The sequence below is a fragment of the Trichoderma reesei genome (assembly GCF_000167675.1).
Source record: "Trichoderma reesei QM6a unplaced genomic scaffold TRIREscaffold_21, whole genome shotgun sequence".
In the NCBI taxonomy this organism is placed as follows: Eukaryota; Fungi; Ascomycota; class Sordariomycetes; order Hypocreales; family Hypocreaceae; genus Trichoderma; species Trichoderma reesei.
In genome coordinates this window covers 103,410-122,045 of record NW_006711168.1, presented here as the reverse complement: position 1 = coordinate 122,045, position 18,636 = coordinate 103,410, and the positions used below count along the sequence as shown (strand labels likewise).

The window sequence follows — 18,636 nt, the reverse complement described above, 5'->3', positions numbered from 1 at the left end:
GGGTTCGAGCGCATGGCCGGGCCGGCCAGGGCTGACCGGGTTCGCAAATGTGTGGAGGCGGAGAAGGGCATGCAATGCAGGGCGACGGGACGGGAACCAAGTGGCTTCTTGTCGAGAGTATCCGGAGTTTTGCTATCTGTATTATAAAGCGAGGACGTCTTATTAACAATGGCAGAGGGTAAGCCGGGCAGTGTCTCTTGGTCGCTTGAAACTGGTCGCGTAAGCCATCAGAGTCATCTTTTGGCTAATGGGCGATGGGCTCATGGCTGTCGGTAGCGGACGACTCGAGGCATCTTGAACGACTCGTGTGTTTGTGACTTTGTTGTTGTCCATGTGGGATGAAGCCGCTGCTGCTCCGATTCTCTCCGCAAAGCGCAAAGGAAACCCCGGGCGTCGAGCATCGATGGCGTCTTGGCTGATCTTGTCGGCTCGGCGGCTGCCGTTGCGTCTGACATTTGCAGCAACTCCGTGTTGCTCGAGGTGCTGTAGAAGTAACACTGCTTACCTATGCGAGAGTGTTTCTAATGGACTTGGTGATGAGAGGTATGACATGCAACAGTACAGTATGTACAAGTAATACCTACTCTCCAGCATCTGCGGGCAGCAGAACTTGCACGCGAGCAGGTTCCGGCTGCTTGAATCAGGAGATGCGTCTTGGGTGGCATGATGGATTGATAAGACCGGAGTTTGTTGGTGTGGGTGGGACGCTGTCCAAACTGCGGAGGACGAATCGAAGCGCTGGGCGACTGTCTCCGAGATGCCGAATTCGGACAAAGAACGCTGGATCAGCGCCAAAAACTACTGCTAATACAGGGGGGGGGCCGCAGGTGCTGGAGACCCGACACTAGAGCCGCTCAGGGCTCCAGCTGTCCTCGCGTAGGGCCTGTAGGTGGCTGTAGGTGGTCTGGCTTTAGGTGTCATCAGGGCGCGCTAGGGCCGTGCTTGCAGCCTAAAGCATGAGTGGCTGCTGGCGGCACTTCCCAATTGGAGCGCCGTGCAGCGAGATGCGTCCATTGTCATTACGCACCAACTTTTCTAATTTTTTCCTCGTCTGCTATCGCGCTCCGGCCCTCCGGTCCTGGTCCTGCTGCTCGTTTTATTAATTCGCGATACCTCCACTCTCGCGCGACTCCTCCCACCGTCCACTCTGCTTTCTTGTTCCGTCTCTCCCCAAGCGTCTCTGATTCTCCTTCCCATCTCGCTCCTCCCCAGACTCTCAATCTCGACTCCGCTTCTCAATCTTGCTCAAGGCTTCCTCGAACACAATCTGATATCAGATCACCCACAACCCCGCCACCCAGCTTCCAGCCTCTCCTCCACCAGACAATATCCTCACCCACATCTTCACAATAATCAACATGTTCGCCACCAGAGCCCTTCGACAGGCCGCTGTCCACGCCGAGCGGACTCCCATGATCCGATTTCTCGGCCCCCGAACCATTCCTTGTAAGACCAAATCGCCCTCATCCCACCCGAGACGGCGAGGGACGCTGTGTGGACTGACATGAGCTCTTTTTTTTTTCTCCCCTCTCAGCTTCCATCGACCACACTCCTCAGCCTCACCCCGCCTCTCCCTCAGGCAAGCTTCCCGAGGGCTTCACGGCGTACTACGGCAACGGCGATGCGGCTGCCCGGCACAACTCCTTCGGCGCCTACCGTGACCACGCCCAGCAGCACGGCCCCCTCCAGAAGACCATTGGCGGTGGTGATGCCGGCATTGGCGGCTCCTCTGGCCACCAGCTCGGCTCTATCCTCCCTCCCAAGGGCGTTGCCTTTGACGTCTCCGAGCTGCCTGCCCGCTTCCGCCGCCGCCCCATTGATCTGAGCGAGATCGAGGCCATCGAGTCTGGTGGCGCAGCCCTGATTTAAATGCAACACTGCCGCGCGGATGGCAGGTGAAAAAGATGGATTTCAACAAGCATAATGAGAACTATGAGGGGAACATCGGATGATGACCTCTTTGGCGGCGATTTGACTTTTACAACAACAAAACGGCGTGCCTCGGCACTGACATCACATCAGAGGCCAGGTGGTGTGTACGACTACGATTTGTATGAATGGGGAGTGGCTGTCAGAAGGGGCCGAGCAGACGCCATGTCATTGAAAGTCGTCAAGACTGGGCCAAGACGACAAAAAGCTTTTGGCTGCTATGCGCATAGGGTCGAGCCGAGCTGCATCTTTGCAGCCGACTGTTTCTTGAATCGCTTGTCCGGGTAAAGGCCCGGGACCTGAAAATGGGCAGCAACTCGGCAGGAGATGCGAGCAGTGTCGTATCAGGGCATCGCGTCGCCCATGGCGGGTATCATGGGCAAAGGCGATATGGCTATATCTTCAGGTCGTCGAGACTGGCGTTGCTCGAGTTGCTGCGGTAGAGTGACTGGTGGAATAGTGCCACAAGGCACAAACATTTACTACAAGCAAAATCCCCTGAAAAAGTTTATAAACATGCACCCCAAAAAATACAAAATCATTGAATCAATTCTTACGCTGATATTCCGGTGTGTGAGAGTTGTCGCTTACAAGGTACTGCCGAGGCTTGAAGTCGCTACAGCCATTTGAGATGCCTACCTACCTACCTAGTACCTACCTAGGTAGTAGCTCTATCCGGTATAAAGCAATGAGGAGCAAGTCTGACTGTCACTTGAAGATCAAGGAGGAGGAATACGAGTACAGCAGCTCTTACGGCGCAAGCCTCGGACAATTGGTATATGACGCCTGAGCAAAAGCAACACAAGTGTCTTGGAAGTCAATTGAAGAACATGATTGGCTTTGCAACTGAATAGGATGCGACAGTGCGATCCTCAGGTAGACACTGTGCAACAAGCCACGTAAGCCGTGCTCTTGTACAGTGCTTGGCGTGCAATTTCCCGTTATTGATATCACCCCACCGTCCAGGGCCGCGATAATGACATCCACGTCGTCTCTCGAACCTCCTCCGTTCCGCCTTATCGCTGGCCATGCCATGACAGGAGCTCGTCGCTCCCCGTTCCGCCATCGCCGCATCCCATGGAGGCGTCACCGCTGACTCGCCAGCCTCAGCCCGAGGTTTTCGTTCCCAAGATCATCGAGCTCTACTCGGCCCTGTTCAAGGTTCGCCCACAGCCACCTCTTTCTCTGTCACTTCTGTCACTCTCTGTCTCTCTCCCTGTCCAGGACAGTGTAGCTAAACTCAACTTGCTTCAAGGTATTCGCTGCAAGCTGTATAACCGTTTCTTCTGCTTCTCTGCTGGCATGCGCTCATGCTGATTCAAGGCGGCGTGCTAGGAGGATGACGACGGCGACAAGTCCGAGGGCTTCTGGAGGGAGTTCTTCCTGTTGCGACCCGATCGGCCGACGCTCAGGAGGATCCTCAACGACATCCACCCGGCCGACCTGCTGCTCCTCGAGGGCCGGACAAGAGAGCTGTTTAGCCAGGCGATTGCGACGGTCAAGAATGGCAAGGGCTTGGCCCCGCTGAACGCTCTTGATGTGTGTAGTGTTACAGACCCTGCCGTTTGAGCCCCCCCCCGGGAGAGTGGTTCAGTCGCTGACACTTCGATAGACCCTGAGCGTCTTCCTCTCCTGCGTGCTGACGAAGAAGCACTCGCACCCGAGCTCCGACATCATCACCATCCTGGCCGGCCTCGACCATGTCGATACGGTGTTTACAGACTTTGTGAGCACGCTCGATGGCATCATTCGCAATGGGACAGATTGTGTGTACCCTGGGAGTACCCGTGCTGGATGTTGTTCAGGTTAACTGACAGAAGAACCGACGCAGTGGATCTACGCCACAAGGCGATCGAGGTGCTGCTGGCCGTCTCGGCGGGCGCCTATCAGACGACGCTCCTCACGTACATGATTCAGAGGGATCTCTTTCCATCCATTATGAAGGTAGGCTCGCAGCTGGCGGAGACGAAGTCTATGGGCCAAGGCTCACCAATGTTTGCCATGTGTTAGTTTATCCAAAGCACGGATCAGCCTGAGCAGGGCTTGGAGCCGTTCACCCTGTTGGGAATCCTTGCCAACTACAACAAGTTTGAGTTTCAGAACCCATATCAGCTGCGCCTGAACGACTTTGTCAACGAGGCCGTCATTCAAAAGGTTGTGCGCTGCATTGGCGGCGTATGCCAGGCATTGCGGTCCGACTACATTGACATACAAGATGACCTTCCCGAGGGCTGGACGTTGAGCAGCACGCTGAACATGATTGGGCTCGGGGCCATTACGCCGGGGCCGAAGCCGGAGAAGAAGCCGGTGTATGACGCTGCAACAGCAAAGCAACTATTCACCAAGCTGTAAGACTCATTAAGTTCTATCGATATCGTTGAGATGATGTTGGAAACTAAAACGCTCAGGCCCGGCCAGAATGCCGCCGTGTTGCTGGCAACATATGACTTCTCCCACGCAAACAAACTGTTTTGCTTCCATCTCGTGACCCTGCCCGGCGAAAAGGGCAAAGAGCGTCCGATGGCGAGCTACCTGTCGCTCACGTCGTACCTCCTACAGCACTCACACCTGTCGTCCCGGGCGACATATTATGCGCATCTGAACCTGATGGTGTTACGTCTGCTGATTGAGGACCCCGCCATCTGCAAGAAGATTTGCAGCGACGAGTCCAAGACCTCTGTGCGGCTATGTCGACAACGGCAGCCCTTCCTGCCGCTGGTCAAGGGGGAGCGCGTGCTCGCGGCGAGCGTCCTCGACACGATGCTGGACGGCATCAATCACAATCTGAAGCGGCGGCTGGACGTCAGTCTCTACGTCCTCTGCCTGGGCATCATGCTTCGGATCATTTCGTATCTATCGCGTTCCCGGACGCGGCTAACGTATCACTGGTCCGAGTTCTTTCGGTCTCTGCTCTCGCTCATACGGTTCCTAAACACATATGCTTCGGACTTGAAAGACCTGCAGCACATCGAAACGGTACTCGATCACGTCGTCAACCTGGTAGCGCTGTCTCTGTCGGCGGGCGAGGCGTTTCTGCCCACGCCGGCCGCCTACGACGACCTCTTTTACAAAGTCTTTGAATCGGGCGAGGTGCTCGCCTCCTTCAAGGACAACTACCGGCTGGGCAACCGCAACAGCAACTCCATCGACACGCTCATCAGCGTCAGCGCGCACTACAAGCAGATGCTGACGGCGAGGGGCAGCTCGGAGAAGAAGCTGCCGGCGAACCTGACGACGCAGCAGGTGGCCGAGGTGATCAAGCAGGGCTACGAGACGCTGAGCATCCAGGCGCGCGAGGGGCTGGACGGGTGGGAGCGGTACCGCGAGGCGGACGACAAGATCTTGCTCAAGAAGCTGGCCAGGACGGCGGTGGGGGATGTCATGGGCATGGTGGAGAGGCAAAATTACTGAGTGAATAACATGGAGTTTTCGTGCTGCTTTTTTCTTCTCCTGCTTTACTTGTGTGGATCCGGGTTGTGTTTTCTTTGAGTTATCAAATGGTCTTGTGATTGACAAACCTATAGAGTTGAGGGCCTACGGGTCGCAAATCCAAGTCAATTTCAGGCTTGATTCTCCGCCAGAGCTGACATGTGCAACAATACGTCACCTCCATCTTCTCGTGCTTCCTCTCAAGTCTGTCCATTACGAAATATCTCGTTGAAAGTGAGCTTGCGCAGGATATCAACGCCATCTTGGCCACACCGCTTACACCGTTAAGAGAAGGCTCTCTTTGACCCATTAGCTGATATTGACCACGAGACCTGTACACAATCATCAATCAGGAAGGCTCGTGAGTCATCTCCATCTACTCTCTCTTCTTCACGAAGACTTTCTTTATAAGTCCGTATCAGTTCATTGTGAGTCTCATGGTAACCTGATTCGAGAAATACAGACTCGATTTTTCTACTCTGTTTCCAATTCCGTGTATACCATACAGTATATGATACGAACTTGAGCGCACAACAACGTCCGTCCCAAACGACCGCTTTCCCAGACCGACAAACTCCAATATTAGATTTGCATAGTATTTTTAGATGAACAATACAAGTACTGTCAATGCACAAAAGGTTGGATGCGCTTATCCCAAAGTCTCGGCTCGACTTACAGCTTCTTTTAACTCGTTGTGGGAGCAGACCATGACACCCCATCTAAGCTCAGTCTCCTTCTTGGAGAGTCCGAGTTCGGAGGCAACAGGGGACCATCTGAGCTTTTGGCGACCTGAGTAATCCTTGCCTTACCGTACCTTAGCTCAAGGTCTACCATACAACAAAGAGAGAGAGGGGGAGGAAGAGAGACTGGGGAAAGAAGTGCGTGTACGTGTACGGAGGCATAAGCACAAGTCCGGAGTTTTATACGGTAACAGTGGGTTCGTCACCTTGATCGTACAAAGGTACCTTACCTTATGTAAACCGTTTCTCTTCGTCATGGACTTCCTCATTTGATGAGCTTCTGTCGGTACCTCTAGACCGTAATAGTGGAGCTTTACATAACCTCGTCTTCTTTCTTTTCCTTGTCGGTCAACCTTGTTCTCTCACATGCTTCAACAAGCAAAACGTATTCAACATCCATTTTCTCTCGCAACAACACCAAATCCTCGTTTCCTCTCTCCCTCTCTCATGTTCATACATCAAAATATTTCCAACTCTCTCAGAATCTCAACAACAACAACGCAAAGAGATACATACCTACAACATCAAACCACATCCCTTCGCATCGCATCTCATCTCATCTCAGCTCCAACCTCCGCCCAGAATCTCCTCCAGGGCCCCCCACACACTCTCCACAAATCGACTCCCCCCCTTGTCAAGGCCAAGTCAAAGTCAAGTCCACCATAGGGCGCGCGCGCACGCGGCAGGCCGAAGTCCGGCCATGTCAACGCCAATAATAGCCACAATCTCTTGAACCACCACTTATACATAGGTAATCAACTACTCCCTACAAGAACTTTCATAATACTGGATCCTTAGGTGAACAGCCTTGACCGACAAACCGAACTCAGTTTTTTTTTTTGTTCCTTTTCGTTTCTTTTTTTCTTTTTCCTCTTCATTTTTCTTTCTGATCCTTGCCAGGGCGCGCCCCAGACAGCAGGACAGCACCAGATGACAAGCCAACGACATGTTATGGCGCTTGCGGCGCCCTCTCCTCCGCAATAGTCTCCGTTTGCTTCCTCCGTTGCATTGTTTCGTTTCCTCCTCTCTTCTTCCTTTTCCATCTTTCTTCTTGTCTTTTTCCGTCTCTTCTTTCTTCTCTTCCCTCTTCTTTCTCTCGTTTACCATACACCGTCCTCTTCCTTCAGAGCTGGTGTAAAATAAGCTCCAGCTTACTTACATCAAACACACCGCCGCATGTCGTCACTCATCTCCACCCCCCCAAAAAGCCGACAAAAAGACAACCGACAAGACATCATCAACTTCTCTCATATTCTATTCTCCAAATCGACTCTACTCAAGACATTTCCCTCTACTTTACCATGAATTCTCTTCGGGTTTTCCTGGCTGGGCTTTGGGAGGGGGGTCCTCTTCCTTCGGCCTGCTCAAAGGCTACTCGGCATCGGGTCCGAAGTTGGTTGACGCCATATGCGACATTCCGCGCCCTTCTGGAAACACGCACGACTTCGATATGACATGATCACGCCAGCGTCTCCAACTCTCACTTGTCCGGCCAACATTTTATACATGGAAATACCAAAGCAGCACTTGAGACAGACATCTGATTGCTCCCTCACTCAACTCCATTTCAGATGCCATGCCGGCTCTTACATCAAACGTCACACACTCCGAGCAGATGTCATCATCAGAGAGGCAAGATCGACATGTATGAACAGGTATATTGGTTCAATTCCCATCCCGTTGGGTGCTCAAGGCCCCCGTGGTATCTTGTATAATAGAAAGAGAAACTAATTGTTTACAGGACAAATATCATGCCACGACATCAGGGGTATGGTCGCATGCGCAGCGTTACATCATCGTCATCCGGGCTCAGCCGCCCTTCTCCAGCCTGCATCCTTCATGTCTTCATGCCGTCTAACCCAACGGAAGAACCACATGTATGCATCAATCAAACGAAAAATAAAATAAGGGAAAGAAAATCGCTCAGTCCGAGTCCTTTAGAACATGGCGTGGATAAGACGTCTCCAGGCAGGCATGGCAGCAACCTCCTCGCGGTGGCGACGGACTTCTTCCCAGTCGATCTCACGGAGGCCGGTGTCGACGTCGATGTCCTTGGTTCGCAGGAAAGGCTCGCGCTTCCAGAGCCAGCCGATGATCCAGAAGGCCAGAACGACGGGGGCGGCGAGGAACTGCTTGAAGAAGCTCTCCGCAGTACCCATGCCCTTCACATCGGGGCCAGCAATGATGGCAGTGTAGAACTGAGTCAAACAAGTCAGCAACATGGTCCATCGGGAACAAAAGGGGGTTTGTCTGTTCTTACCTGGGCGATGAGGACAACGACGCAGAGGAAGAGGCCAAGATAAGAGCCATAAACACCACCGACGGCCTTGAAGGGGATCTCGTCGAGAGTGTGGCCGTGATACTTCCAGGCATTGCGGAATCGGATGTGGGCAAGGCAGACGGAGCCCCAAGTGAAGAGAGCGGCAAGACCAGAGATGGCGAGCAGCCAGTCAAAGACAACAGGGCCGGTGGCGCTCAAGCTGACGTACGCGATGAAGCCGCACAGGATGAGGGCAATGACCGAGGGCAGAGGACGGCCGGACTTGTCAATGTAGGTGAAGAGCTTGGGAGCATAGCCCTGCTGAGCAAGGGCAGTCAGGGTTCGAGATCCACCATACACACCAGAGACGCCAATGGACAGGACGGAAACGAGAATGACGAGGTTCATGAAGTGATCGAAGCCCTTGAGACCAGCGTACTTGCCGACAAGCACAAAGGGGGAGGCCTTGGAGTCCGAGTAGGCAGAAGAAGAGAGCAGCGAAGGGTCGTTGCTGTCAACCAACAGTCCGACGAAGAAGAGGCCGAGGATGTAGAAGACGGTGATACGCCAGAAGACCTGCTTGATGGCGCCGGGCATGTTGCGGGTAGGGTTGGCTGACTCGGCAGCGGCGAGGCCGACCAACTCAGTGCCGGAGAAGGAAAAGGCGGCGGTGACGAAGACGGCGCAGAAGCCCTTGAAGCCGTTCTTGAAGGCACCGGGGTCGTACCAGTAACGAGCGCCCCAGTACTCGTTGTAACGGCCGTCCGAGGGACCGCCACCGCAGACAAGGACGACGGCAATGATCATGAAGACGACGGTCGCTCCGAGCTTGAAGCACGACGCCCAAAACTCCTCTTCAGCGTAGCCCAGGGCTCCGAACACGTTGATGATAATGATGGCTGCGAGGAAGACGGAGATCCAGACAGCCACGGAGATGTCGCTATTCCAGTACCCAATCGTGATACCACAGACGGTCAACTCAAGCGGAAGCACGGCAGCCCACTGCAGGACATAGTTCCAGCCCATGGCAAAACCCCACGCGGGGTCGATGAATCGAGCAGAGTACGTGTAGAAGGAACCAGAGACGGGGTACATGATAGCGAGTTCACCGAGGGCGTACACTGTCGGCAACGTTGTCAGCGCCACACGAACCATTATAAGCACGACAAGGGGAGATGACAAGCTACTTACCGACGTTGAACATCATGATACCGACAATGAGGAAGTCGACAAAGAGAGAACCGGGACCCTGATTTCAAAGCGCTGTCAGCAAACACACGAGGCCCTTTGAAGCTGGATGGGGACTGCCGGGACAAGCCAAGACTTACACCTTTGCTCAGAGCACCACCCGAGCCGACGAAGAAACCAGCACCGATAGAGCCTCCAATGGCAATCATGTGCAGATGGCGCGCCTTCATGGGGCGCTCAAGCTCCACGATGCCGGGGCCATAGTGCTTTCTCCTGAAGGAGTCGAGGTTGAGGCCGTTGCGCGTCAACCAGTTGGGGTCGCGCTCCAGGCCCTCCTTGGGGATGACGGCGGTGCTGGCCTGATAGTCGACGACGTTGTCCCCCTTCTCGGGGGGAGTGACGAGGCCGCTCTCCTTGTTGGACATGATGGAGGGTCGGTCTGTTGTCCTTGTCTTGTTGTGCCTGTCTTCAGGTGCCCAGTGCAAGGCTGGAGACGTTACACCTGGGGATGAAGAAGAGGAAGAAGGATGAGGAAGGAAAAGAGGACAGAAGTGAAGACGAGGACGAGGGACAGTCGATCCTTTATCAATGAATGAGGATGCGGTTGGGGGACCAGAGACCCTTTGGCTGGCAGCAGGGATTCCGGTTGAGGGCGGTGTCGACTAGGACAATTTATGCATGGAAGCCTTCGCAGGAACCAGATGGCAAAAGGCCCCAGAGGACGTTGCACCGAGAGGCTTGTCTGGGGTTTGGAGGGCTGGAGGCTTGGAGGCTTGGATGGTCGGAGAGGGGCGATTTGGGGAGGCTTGCCTTTGGTGTGAGGCTAGCGAGGTTCGAGGCTTTTAGCTTCGCAGCTTCGTTTTATTCTATTTTTTTGGTTCGAAAAAATAGATAAAACGAGGCGCTGGGGGGTGTGAGGCAAGAACGAGAAAGTGGGAAGGAGGAGGGGGGGCAGAAGACGAGCCCAGATTTCAACCGAGGCGGAAAAGGTACCTTGACGCACGATGGGAAGTACCTCGAGCCGTTGCAAGTGGTCTCGGGCACACCACGCTGCGATGCACTCGCTGCAGTCCCAGCGGTCCAGTCGGCGTTGTCGAGATTGGGTGAGCGTGCTGGAGGGGGTGGGAAGCAAGCGTCAGACACTGCAGAGCAGAGTGCAGCACATGCAAGCCAAGAGCAAAAAGGGCCTCGATCGCCTTGCCTCTGCCCGGCTTGAGTCCCTGATCAGGCTACCGATCATGTACGAAGAAGCCCAGGCTGTGTGCGAAGGAGCATTTGCGATCCATCCGAGAGTCTGGCAGTGCTGTTCCTGTACTTTGAGGAGCACGAAGAGGTACTTGCACGCGGGAGGAGTGGTACCTCTCACCCACAATGCAGTCCGGCAGAGATTGGGCAGGCACGAAGGACAAGGACAAGGACACTGAGAGAACGAACTAGAGGCGACTCCGAATCTCGACGTGGCCAGCTGCTTCATTTTCTTCACTCTCTCTCTCTTCCTGTGTACCTCGACCGTCACCAACGACGACGGCGAGACAACGGCAGAAGCAAGACGACATCAATCCCTGCCGCCTCTTGCTTCTCACCTGCTGCATCTGCATCCCGGTAACCTGCTAACTGCACTGCGGATACTTGGCCTGGTACAAATCCAGACAAGTGCGATTGATCCTGGTGCAAGCAGCCAGGCAAGCAACGAGCTGTGACACCGACCTGTTTGCAGGCCATAGTACAGGTACGAGCGCTACACCATCCAGTATGGCGCTCATGTCCCAAACGCTCCAAATCCCCGGCCTCTGCCAGGTGCTAACATCTTGGGTCTCCACAAAGGCGACGATAACCCATCCCCCCCCATTACGCGCGTGCTGGATCCCGGTCCATGTCGAGGGAGCGCCCCTCACCCCCCCCTGCTTCCCCAATCCCAATCATGGAGGGACGTCCTGGGTGGTGCAGATCTTGGCGGCCCTTTGGTTCGCCCGAAACAAACTGGCTGACCGTTCTCTCTGCGTCGCTGTGCTTGTGCTTGTGTTCGTGCTCGTGCCTGTACCTGCAATGGATAACTGGGACACTGGAGGTACCTTGCCGCTGCCATTCCGCCCACCACGAGGCCCCTTGTGCCATGTGCTGATGCCGTACTATCAGAGACAAGACACACAGACACACCGAGACTATTACCGGCCGGAAGAATTATTACGACCACGACGGCCACTGCCCATGCTCTGCACGAGTGAGCCATATTCGGAGCGAGCCATGGGTGCCGTGGTTATCAAGAGTCCCCGCATCGCTCTATCGCTTGCTGATTATCAAATGGTTTCGCTGCCGCTATCAGTGGATGCCGCGTGATGCCCGCAGCGAACCAGATAGAGGCCCACTGCCCCTACGGGGAAGTTGGGGGTTTGCCCGGCACCGGCTGTTCAGTGGGCACGCAGCACGCTCGCGGCCTAAGGGAATGGATCCAGCCATGAATGCGTGGAGATGTTGGCGCTACTGTACCGTATGGGGGCGATGGCGCTGCGTTTCTCCAGGCGTATCCGCCAATTGGCCGGAGCCTGCCACAGGTGCCCCGAGCCTCGTCCTTCATGTGCATACTGCATAGTACGAGTATTACTACAGCCAACGTGGATTGCTCAGGGCCCTCGGATCCAAGGTTGCAGCGACGGCTGGTGATGCACCGGCGACACGGGCTGGCGCTGCAGAGTGTTAGCATTGACCTGCACATTCCGCATCGCAGCGGACATGGACTCGGTAACGCTGATCTCTCGCTACCCAGGACGACAGGTTCCTGGGACAGCTGGGCAGGTGGCACGGCACGACGGCTGTCCGTATCCTGTACATCAGCTGGCGCAGCTGGCTGCATTTGGCATTCTCATCGAGGCGGCATCACCCGACCCTTCGCCCATGAATCTCGCTCCTGCTCCTTGTCAGGCCGGGACGGATATACATTGAATACTTGCCAAGTACTCGACACCCAAGATCTTTGAGAAGCATCAGCAGCGAGACCAGCGGGGAGTCTTGCGATGTTTGTACCTTTTACATCGTGTCAGAGCCCGCACACCGCTTGATAACTTGTACTCGCACTCTTGCCATGTTATGGGCACTTGGTCAAAGGACGTCGACTTGAAAAGCAGAGCAAGCGTCTGGGTGACGGCCGGGTACCGCTTCAAGTGGCGCCCAATCCAAGGGGTCTCATTGCTGACAGGGGCCGCCTGGCACTTGTCCGCCTCGCCTCGCCTCGCCTGGCCTGGCCTGGTCACCTACCTACCTACCTGCCTAGGTATGTAGTATCTCGCCTCCCAGCTGGTGATCGATCCCCTCCAGCTGCTCAGTGACGGAGCTTGCATCATGACGCTCGGTGCAAGCATTGCTTGTTGTCCCTTGCAGACGGCTTCGGGGGAGTGTTCTCGGCAACTTGAACTGCAGTGCCTCGTACAGCTCGAAGGGGAACAGATGGGGATTCAGCAAGTGGTCACTCACCACTCAAGGTGCAGATGATTGCCCGATTTCACTACATCGTCGATTTCCATGCCACTGATAACCTGATAACCATTACTCGTACCGCTTGAGACAATTCCCAGTTGTCATTCAGCTCGTTCGGTTATCCAGTACACCCCTCATCGCATCCAGGTCGCTCGCGGGTCTGCCCAAACATCACCAGACTTGACTCCGCAATCGTTCCATCCTCTTGTGCTTGGTCGCCATCTTCCTACACTCCCTTCCGCGCTTGTCCTTCGCACGCCACATGGCTCAAGTTTGCCTCGATCATACCAGCGATAGCCATTTCATCCAACGACGAAGATACGCTGATCCACCGGGTCTATCAGCTCGTCGACAGCCGAGCCGATTCGGGCGAGATCACCTCCTCCTCATTGTCCAATCACCCAACACGCGCCGGCTGGCAGAAGCTGAGGGCCTCGTACTTGGCAAATACGAGTACACAGAACGCAATACAGACAAGTCAAGGCCCCCTACCTAAATCTCCACCACGAGCAATAGCATGATAACATGTGGTTGGTGGCTGCATCGCCGCGCAGCCGGTGAATCTCTTCCAAGCCTAGCACCATCAGAGGCCACCACCCATTGGATCTGGAGCCTCCCGGTGGCGACGTGCGTCTTCCATGAAGTATTCTAGCAAGCTTCGGGCCCTGCTGACCTGCCCTTCCTGGCCCAAAGCTGTTGTCTTGGCCCGAAGCGCCGGCGGGTCGCATCTACTGCACCCATCAGCTTCTGGTATCATCACCGACAACCTAATTTCACAGACCGCGGAGCGAACACGAGTCGTGAGCCAACAGACGGCCGTTGCTGGGAGGACATGAAGAGGCGGTCATTTCACTTCTGGCAACCATCTATCCCAAACACCACAAGCGCTGTTTTACTAGTGCTCGTGTCCATCAAAGAGGGAGAAAGCCGCAAAGGATGAAGCACAAAACTGAGGCTTGCATACATGTCCAATGAGATGTGCTTGGTTTCCAGACAATACCAACGGCTTCATGTAAGTGGCGGCCTCACAGCGTCTGGTGTCTTTTGGATGTTCTCTCATCTGATTCTATGGAAGCTGTTGGCTTTTGATCTATCCTCCTACTGGTACTCCGTACTGGACCCTGCAGATATGAGCGTGGTGAATTGGGCACCATGATATGAGCACCCTGGTTATGGTTGGGAGACTGTCACTAGGCTGGTTCCTTGCGTTCCCGGATCCCGCACAGACGACGGCGGAGAGCAGCCAACGAAGAAGACGGCTGGTTGCATGATCACCACCCAAGCGCCTGAGACGCGAAGCCCGCTGGCCTCAGCGAGGCTACTGGGGAGATACAAGGACTCTTTCGCTCACCGTGACAGATACACACAAGATGCGGCACAGCGCACTACTGACAAATCTATGACATAGATGTTGGAACCGTGGAAGATGTGTTTCGGTAGCCCGCCAAGCATTTGCGAGCTGGGCTATCTGGCAATCTGGCTAGTCCTGTGATATTGTCGTTATTGTCCGTTACCCCAGCCATACATGGTCACTCCAGTTCGATTACGCTCGTCTGCTACTTATTCTCTCGTCAAAACGCCCCGTGCTTCTAGCTTGGCCCTAGCGTGCATCGTGGCGCCATGCTTGTGCTACGCATGGTGCCTCCTTCGGCTAATGTCGTTGCTTCCTCGTGATAGGCGACAGCAGTGGCACACCCCGACAGTTTGGAGACCACCACAAGAGCGAGCCTCAACACTAGAAGTGCGAGAATTTCTTCTAGAAACCGCTCAATCAGCTCGAGGGCGTCATAAGCATGGTGCCACCACCGGCTGGCTCGTACAGGGCACAGCGAACCAAGCAGGGGAAAGCGACGGCATCCGGCGAATAGTTTGTTGCGCGGTGATGGCTTCTTCTCAGCCTGCGTTCTCCCCCCCTCACACTGACAAGAGGGCCATATGCCCCAGACTTTTAGAGCAGATGCACACTGCTACTCGATATGTACTAGGGGCGTCGTCTGCCTGTGTCATTAGCGTCTCTTTCCGTCTCCTCTACAGTACAGATACCAATCTAACCACTTCGTCGCCCATTAGGATACCAGATGAGAGGCGGGCAGTCCATACTACACACGGACCACAAGCAGGCTGGCTCATGAACCACTAGCATCTATACGGGGTATCGTTAGCACGAGAACAGAGGCAAACGAGTCAAGACCTGATGATAAGCACATGCCAGGTGGGGAGCGAGACTGAGAGAGAGAGATATCGACGACCGCAGCAGCATTGACGCACGTGCACTCTCTGTGTTTACAGCAACAGCGTACAGACTTCGGTCTCTGGCAAAGGTCGATGCCGTTCTTCAGCCGCCTTCATGACATGCATAAGCAGCGTCCCTGATGCTACTGTGTACCAAGCGATTCGGGCTACTGAGCGATGGCGCCGATCGCTTTAACGCAGAAACACCAAGTACGGCGCCTTGGTGTTCGAACCCTCCCGGCCTAGTCCAGCACCGCCCGCAGGAACAGACAAGGCAGGCCTTAGCACCTGGTCTCAGGGTGGCTGCAGGAGAGCCTCTGCCTAGCAGGCCTAGTCTGTCTCTTCCGCTCTATCCCAACGCTCTCGAAGGCTTCTCTTCACCCCGCAAAGCACCAAATTCTCCGGTACGGCAAGACGGCGTGGAGGGCGTCTTATCAAAATAGCCCGTGATGCACTTGTAAACGGAAGAGTGAGACGGGTGCGTTGTTCTAGAATCTCTGGAAGCACTACTTGTACGAGTGACACATGGTATCACTTGCACATGTCGCAGGGAGAATGGCTGCTTGACGCCGGGACAGCGCGAATCTCGCGCCACCGACACATGATAACGACATCTCATGCTGCTGCTGCTGCTGCCGCGGCTGCGGCTGTCTCATATTACGCCCTAGCTTTCTGGTGACGATACTACGGACTAGTAGTAGCCTTGACCACCGTATGGGCCTCGAGGTGGTACGTGCTTCTGATGCTGCCTCGGTGCTTCTTCCCAGAGCATGTTACGATGGCTTCGAAGCTGTCTGCTTGGTACTACGACGAAGGGCTAACTGCTTGTACGTAGCTCTCAGCAACATCCCTTGCAATCTCATGCCACCTCTTCGCACACGCTACTATTGGGGGTATCGGGTGCTAATGCTTGATGCCTGCTTCGACTCGTTTGTCCCGGCCCCTGTTAGCCGCATGTGGCAAGGTCGTACGGCCGCTGCAGCAGATGAGCGAATGACACTCCCACCCAGGGATCGGCGACGCCGTCTCCTCCGCCAGGGATGTGATTCGGTACAATACGATAAGTTGCAGAGAACACTGATAGGTACTAAACCTGAGCGAAGAGAGACCGAGCTGATAAGCACATCAGTGAGCTACTAATGGTGATACCGCTGCAAAGCAGCCTCGAGCAATTTCACGTTGGCAACCTGAGGCGGAGCTGCCGCGTCTTGTCTCAGCTCGAAATGGCTACTAGGCCAGGCAATTCAAGAAGGTGCCCTAAATCGAAATGATGGCGCCAACGGTGCAAGGTAACAATCATCTTCGCAAAACGGGAAAGGCAGACGCCGGCCGCTTCTGGTATTCTGCAAGTTGTTTCCAAGTCGACAAGGCTGTCGGTGTTGCATCGCTCCATAACAGCTACTGCACATACCATTCAGACATGGTTTCGTTGACGGTGGCTCTCCTCTTCTTGTGGCAGTCGCCGCGTTGATACCGAAGGCTAGGCAAGGGGAGCAAATGACACGTTGACTGTTGGTCATCTCATGTCCTTGCAAGACAAGAATCAGCGGCACGAGTCAGTGTCGACCAGCGCCTGTCAACCTTGCCATGCTCCTCTTCTCCGCTTTCGCCCTTGAAGCTCATGATAGCAGGCGGCTAAGGGTACATACAACAGAGTGGGAGAGCTGAAGAGACATGGCGCGTTTTGTGCATACGCATTGTGGGCTTGTCAACTCCATATGGAGCAGTTTCGCGGGCGGAAGCTCCACCAGCAGCAATGGTTGACAACTCGACAGGCGAAAACCCCTCAAAGGATCGAGACTGGATCATGTCTCCCAAGATAGCAGCAGGTTTCCGACTGTCAGCGTCTTGACATCCCGCCTTCGATATCATGAGGCATTCATGCATGGCGTAAGCACTCGTTGACGGAGAAGCTGCCAAGGAGCCAAGCGGCCCCCCCTCGGAACCGACGGTCACTGCGACAATCTTTGCCTCCCTTTGCGACGCAGAATACGACCACCTGCTGCAGGATTGTATCCATGCCGGATGAACCAGTTTGAATTCAAGCTTATTTCACGCGGCTCTGCGTCGAGTCGACGGGCTGGGTTCACAATTACATACTTCGCAGTATTACGAGTGCTACTGTGATACTTGAGGCAGCTTTGCACAGTTCATCGTCCCGGATTAGGCCGCTCTTCAGCTGGCCGCGACGACGTCCTTCGATGGCGGCCTCCCTTGAGCGAAACTTACCCCAGATCCACCGGCATTGACGACGTTCGGTTGCTGCGGAGGCATCTCGTCACGATTGACAGAACCCGTGATGGCCTCGCTGAGATTCTCTCGGTTCACCCTCCTCCCCTTCCCCATGGTGGAGTTTCAATTACGTACAAATTACGACCGCGTTCACGACGAACGGCGAGATCCTTGAGTCTGGGCATCTCCAGTTTTCGCCCCATCCATCGAACTAGATACTCCAAGATTTGAGGAGTCCGTGATGGCGACAAAGACGACAGAATCCGGGGCCCCAGGTTTTGGGTGGATTGAGGGAAAGCTTGGTGGCGAGCGGTCGTGGGGCTTTGCCGGGCATCTGTGTGGGAACTTTGTCGGGACGAAGCCATCGCCATGAGGACTGAACTCTATTTCCCCGGATTTTCAGGATTCTGGTCAAACAAAAGGCTTGAACTCAATTGACGAGAGACAATTCGAATCCGTCCACGGGGCGGAATATGGCGATCCCCCTCTCGGTTCCGATGCTTGGGCTCGGCAATTGGCGGCTCAGGCGCGCATCATGCAGAGGCGCGCTTTTGATTCCGCTCTGGGCGAAGACGCTCGTCATTGTGCGTTGACAGGAGAAGTGCATGCTTGCCCATTCATTGGCCGCGTCCCCTTCAGTTCCGGCGCCAGGTCCATTGATGCAGATTTCCATTCATTTCTGCTCTCTCTTATTCGTCGACTATGCAGATTCCCCTGGCCTTGTTTTTCACTGTTTGCGGCTGGTCGTGGCGTTTGCCACTGATTCATGTGATCAAGCCATATTGCGTCCTTCGCCGCTGACATCGCTTGCGCTACGATGGCTCGAGGCTACGATCGTGCAGGAAGAGAAATGAGAGTGGCTGGCGGAAATTACGACGAGAAATCTGGGTGATGCAAGCGGCCTCTTTGGCGTCTGGCGAAAGACGACGATTTTGAATAGGTGGTGAGGGTGACTTGACGTGGAGGGCACACGACCCGACGAGACGGTTCCATCGATCAGAGACGGCCGGTTGCAGGCGAAATGCCAAATCTTTGAATCCATGGTCGAGAAATTAACAAGTCGACAAAATATGGCTTGAGTTGGTTCGTGGAATACTTACCTACAGAAGGGAAAGCCATGTAAGAACCTTGGTCGAAAGAAGGGCATCCCGAAGC

At 54.8% G+C, this 18,636-nt stretch overlaps 4 protein-coding genes across 4 annotated transcripts; 2 read left to right on the top strand and 2 right to left on the bottom strand.

Moving 5' to 3' along the window:
* Positions 1-162: 162 nt before the first annotated feature.
* TRIREDRAFT_110569 (uncharacterized protein) lies at positions 163-665 on the bottom strand (the record flags this gene model as incomplete). Its single annotated transcript, XM_006968081.1, has 2 exons — positions 163-483; positions 585-665. The coding sequence occupies 2 exons, from the start codon at positions 663-665 to the stop codon at positions 163-165; spliced, it is 402 nt and encodes a 133-aa protein (XP_006968143.1).
* A 550-nt stretch (positions 666-1,215) lies between these two features.
* On the top strand, positions 1,216-1,988 carry TRIREDRAFT_80867 (uncharacterized protein). Its single transcript, XM_006968143.1, has 2 exons — positions 1,216-1,446; positions 1,535-1,988. The coding sequence occupies exons 1-2, from the start codon at positions 1,359-1,361 to the stop codon at positions 1,867-1,869; spliced, it is 423 nt and encodes a 140-aa protein (XP_006968205.1). The 5' UTR covers positions 1,216-1,358; the 3' UTR covers positions 1,870-1,988.
* Positions 1,989-3,006: 1,018 nt separating this feature from the next.
* TRIREDRAFT_67394 (uncharacterized protein) lies at positions 3,007-5,340 on the top strand (the record flags this gene model as incomplete). The annotated part of the gene is made up of 6 exons (XM_006968142.1): positions 3,007-3,090; positions 3,268-3,468; positions 3,542-3,699; positions 3,747-3,873; positions 3,940-4,277; positions 4,338-5,340. 6 exons carry the CDS (start codon positions 3,007-3,009, stop codon positions 5,338-5,340), a joined length of 1,911 nt encoding a protein of 636 aa, XP_006968204.1.
* Positions 5,341-7,743: 2,403 nt separating this feature from the next.
* On the bottom strand, positions 7,744-10,121 carry inda1 (uncharacterized protein). Its single transcript, XM_006968080.1, has 4 exons — positions 9,687-10,121; positions 9,550-9,607; positions 8,359-9,479; positions 7,744-8,296 (listed from the first exon to the last, which is right to left on the bottom strand). The coding sequence occupies exons 1-4, from the start codon at positions 9,969-9,971 to the stop codon at positions 8,036-8,038; spliced, it is 1,725 nt and encodes a 574-aa protein (XP_006968142.1). The 5' UTR covers positions 9,972-10,121; the 3' UTR covers positions 7,744-8,035.
* Between the last annotated feature and the right edge of the window lie 8,515 nt (positions 10,122-18,636).

Excerpts from the sequence above, each read along its gene's own strand:
- TRIREDRAFT_80867 (XM_006968143.1), top strand. The coding sequence starts at position 1,359 with ATGTTCGCCACCAGAGCCCTTCGACAGGCCGCTGTCCACGCCGAGCGG. Across the intron at positions 1,447-1,534 it reads CGGCCCCCGAACCATTCCTT|CTTCCATCGACCACACTCCT; the intron begins GTAAGACCAAAT and ends CTCCCCTCTCAG.
- inda1 (XM_006968080.1), bottom strand. The coding sequence starts at position 9,971 with ATGTCCAACAAGGAGAGCGGCCTCGTCACTCCCCCCGAGAAGGGGGAC. Across the intron at positions 9,608-9,686 it reads GTGGTGCTCTGAGCAAAGGT|GGTCCCGGTTCTCTCTTTGT; the intron begins GTAAGTCTTGGC and ends CTTTGAAATCAG. Across the intron at positions 9,480-9,549 it reads TATCATGATGTTCAACGTCG|TGTACGCCCTCGGTGAACTC; the intron begins GTAAGTAGCTTG and ends CGTTGCCGACAG.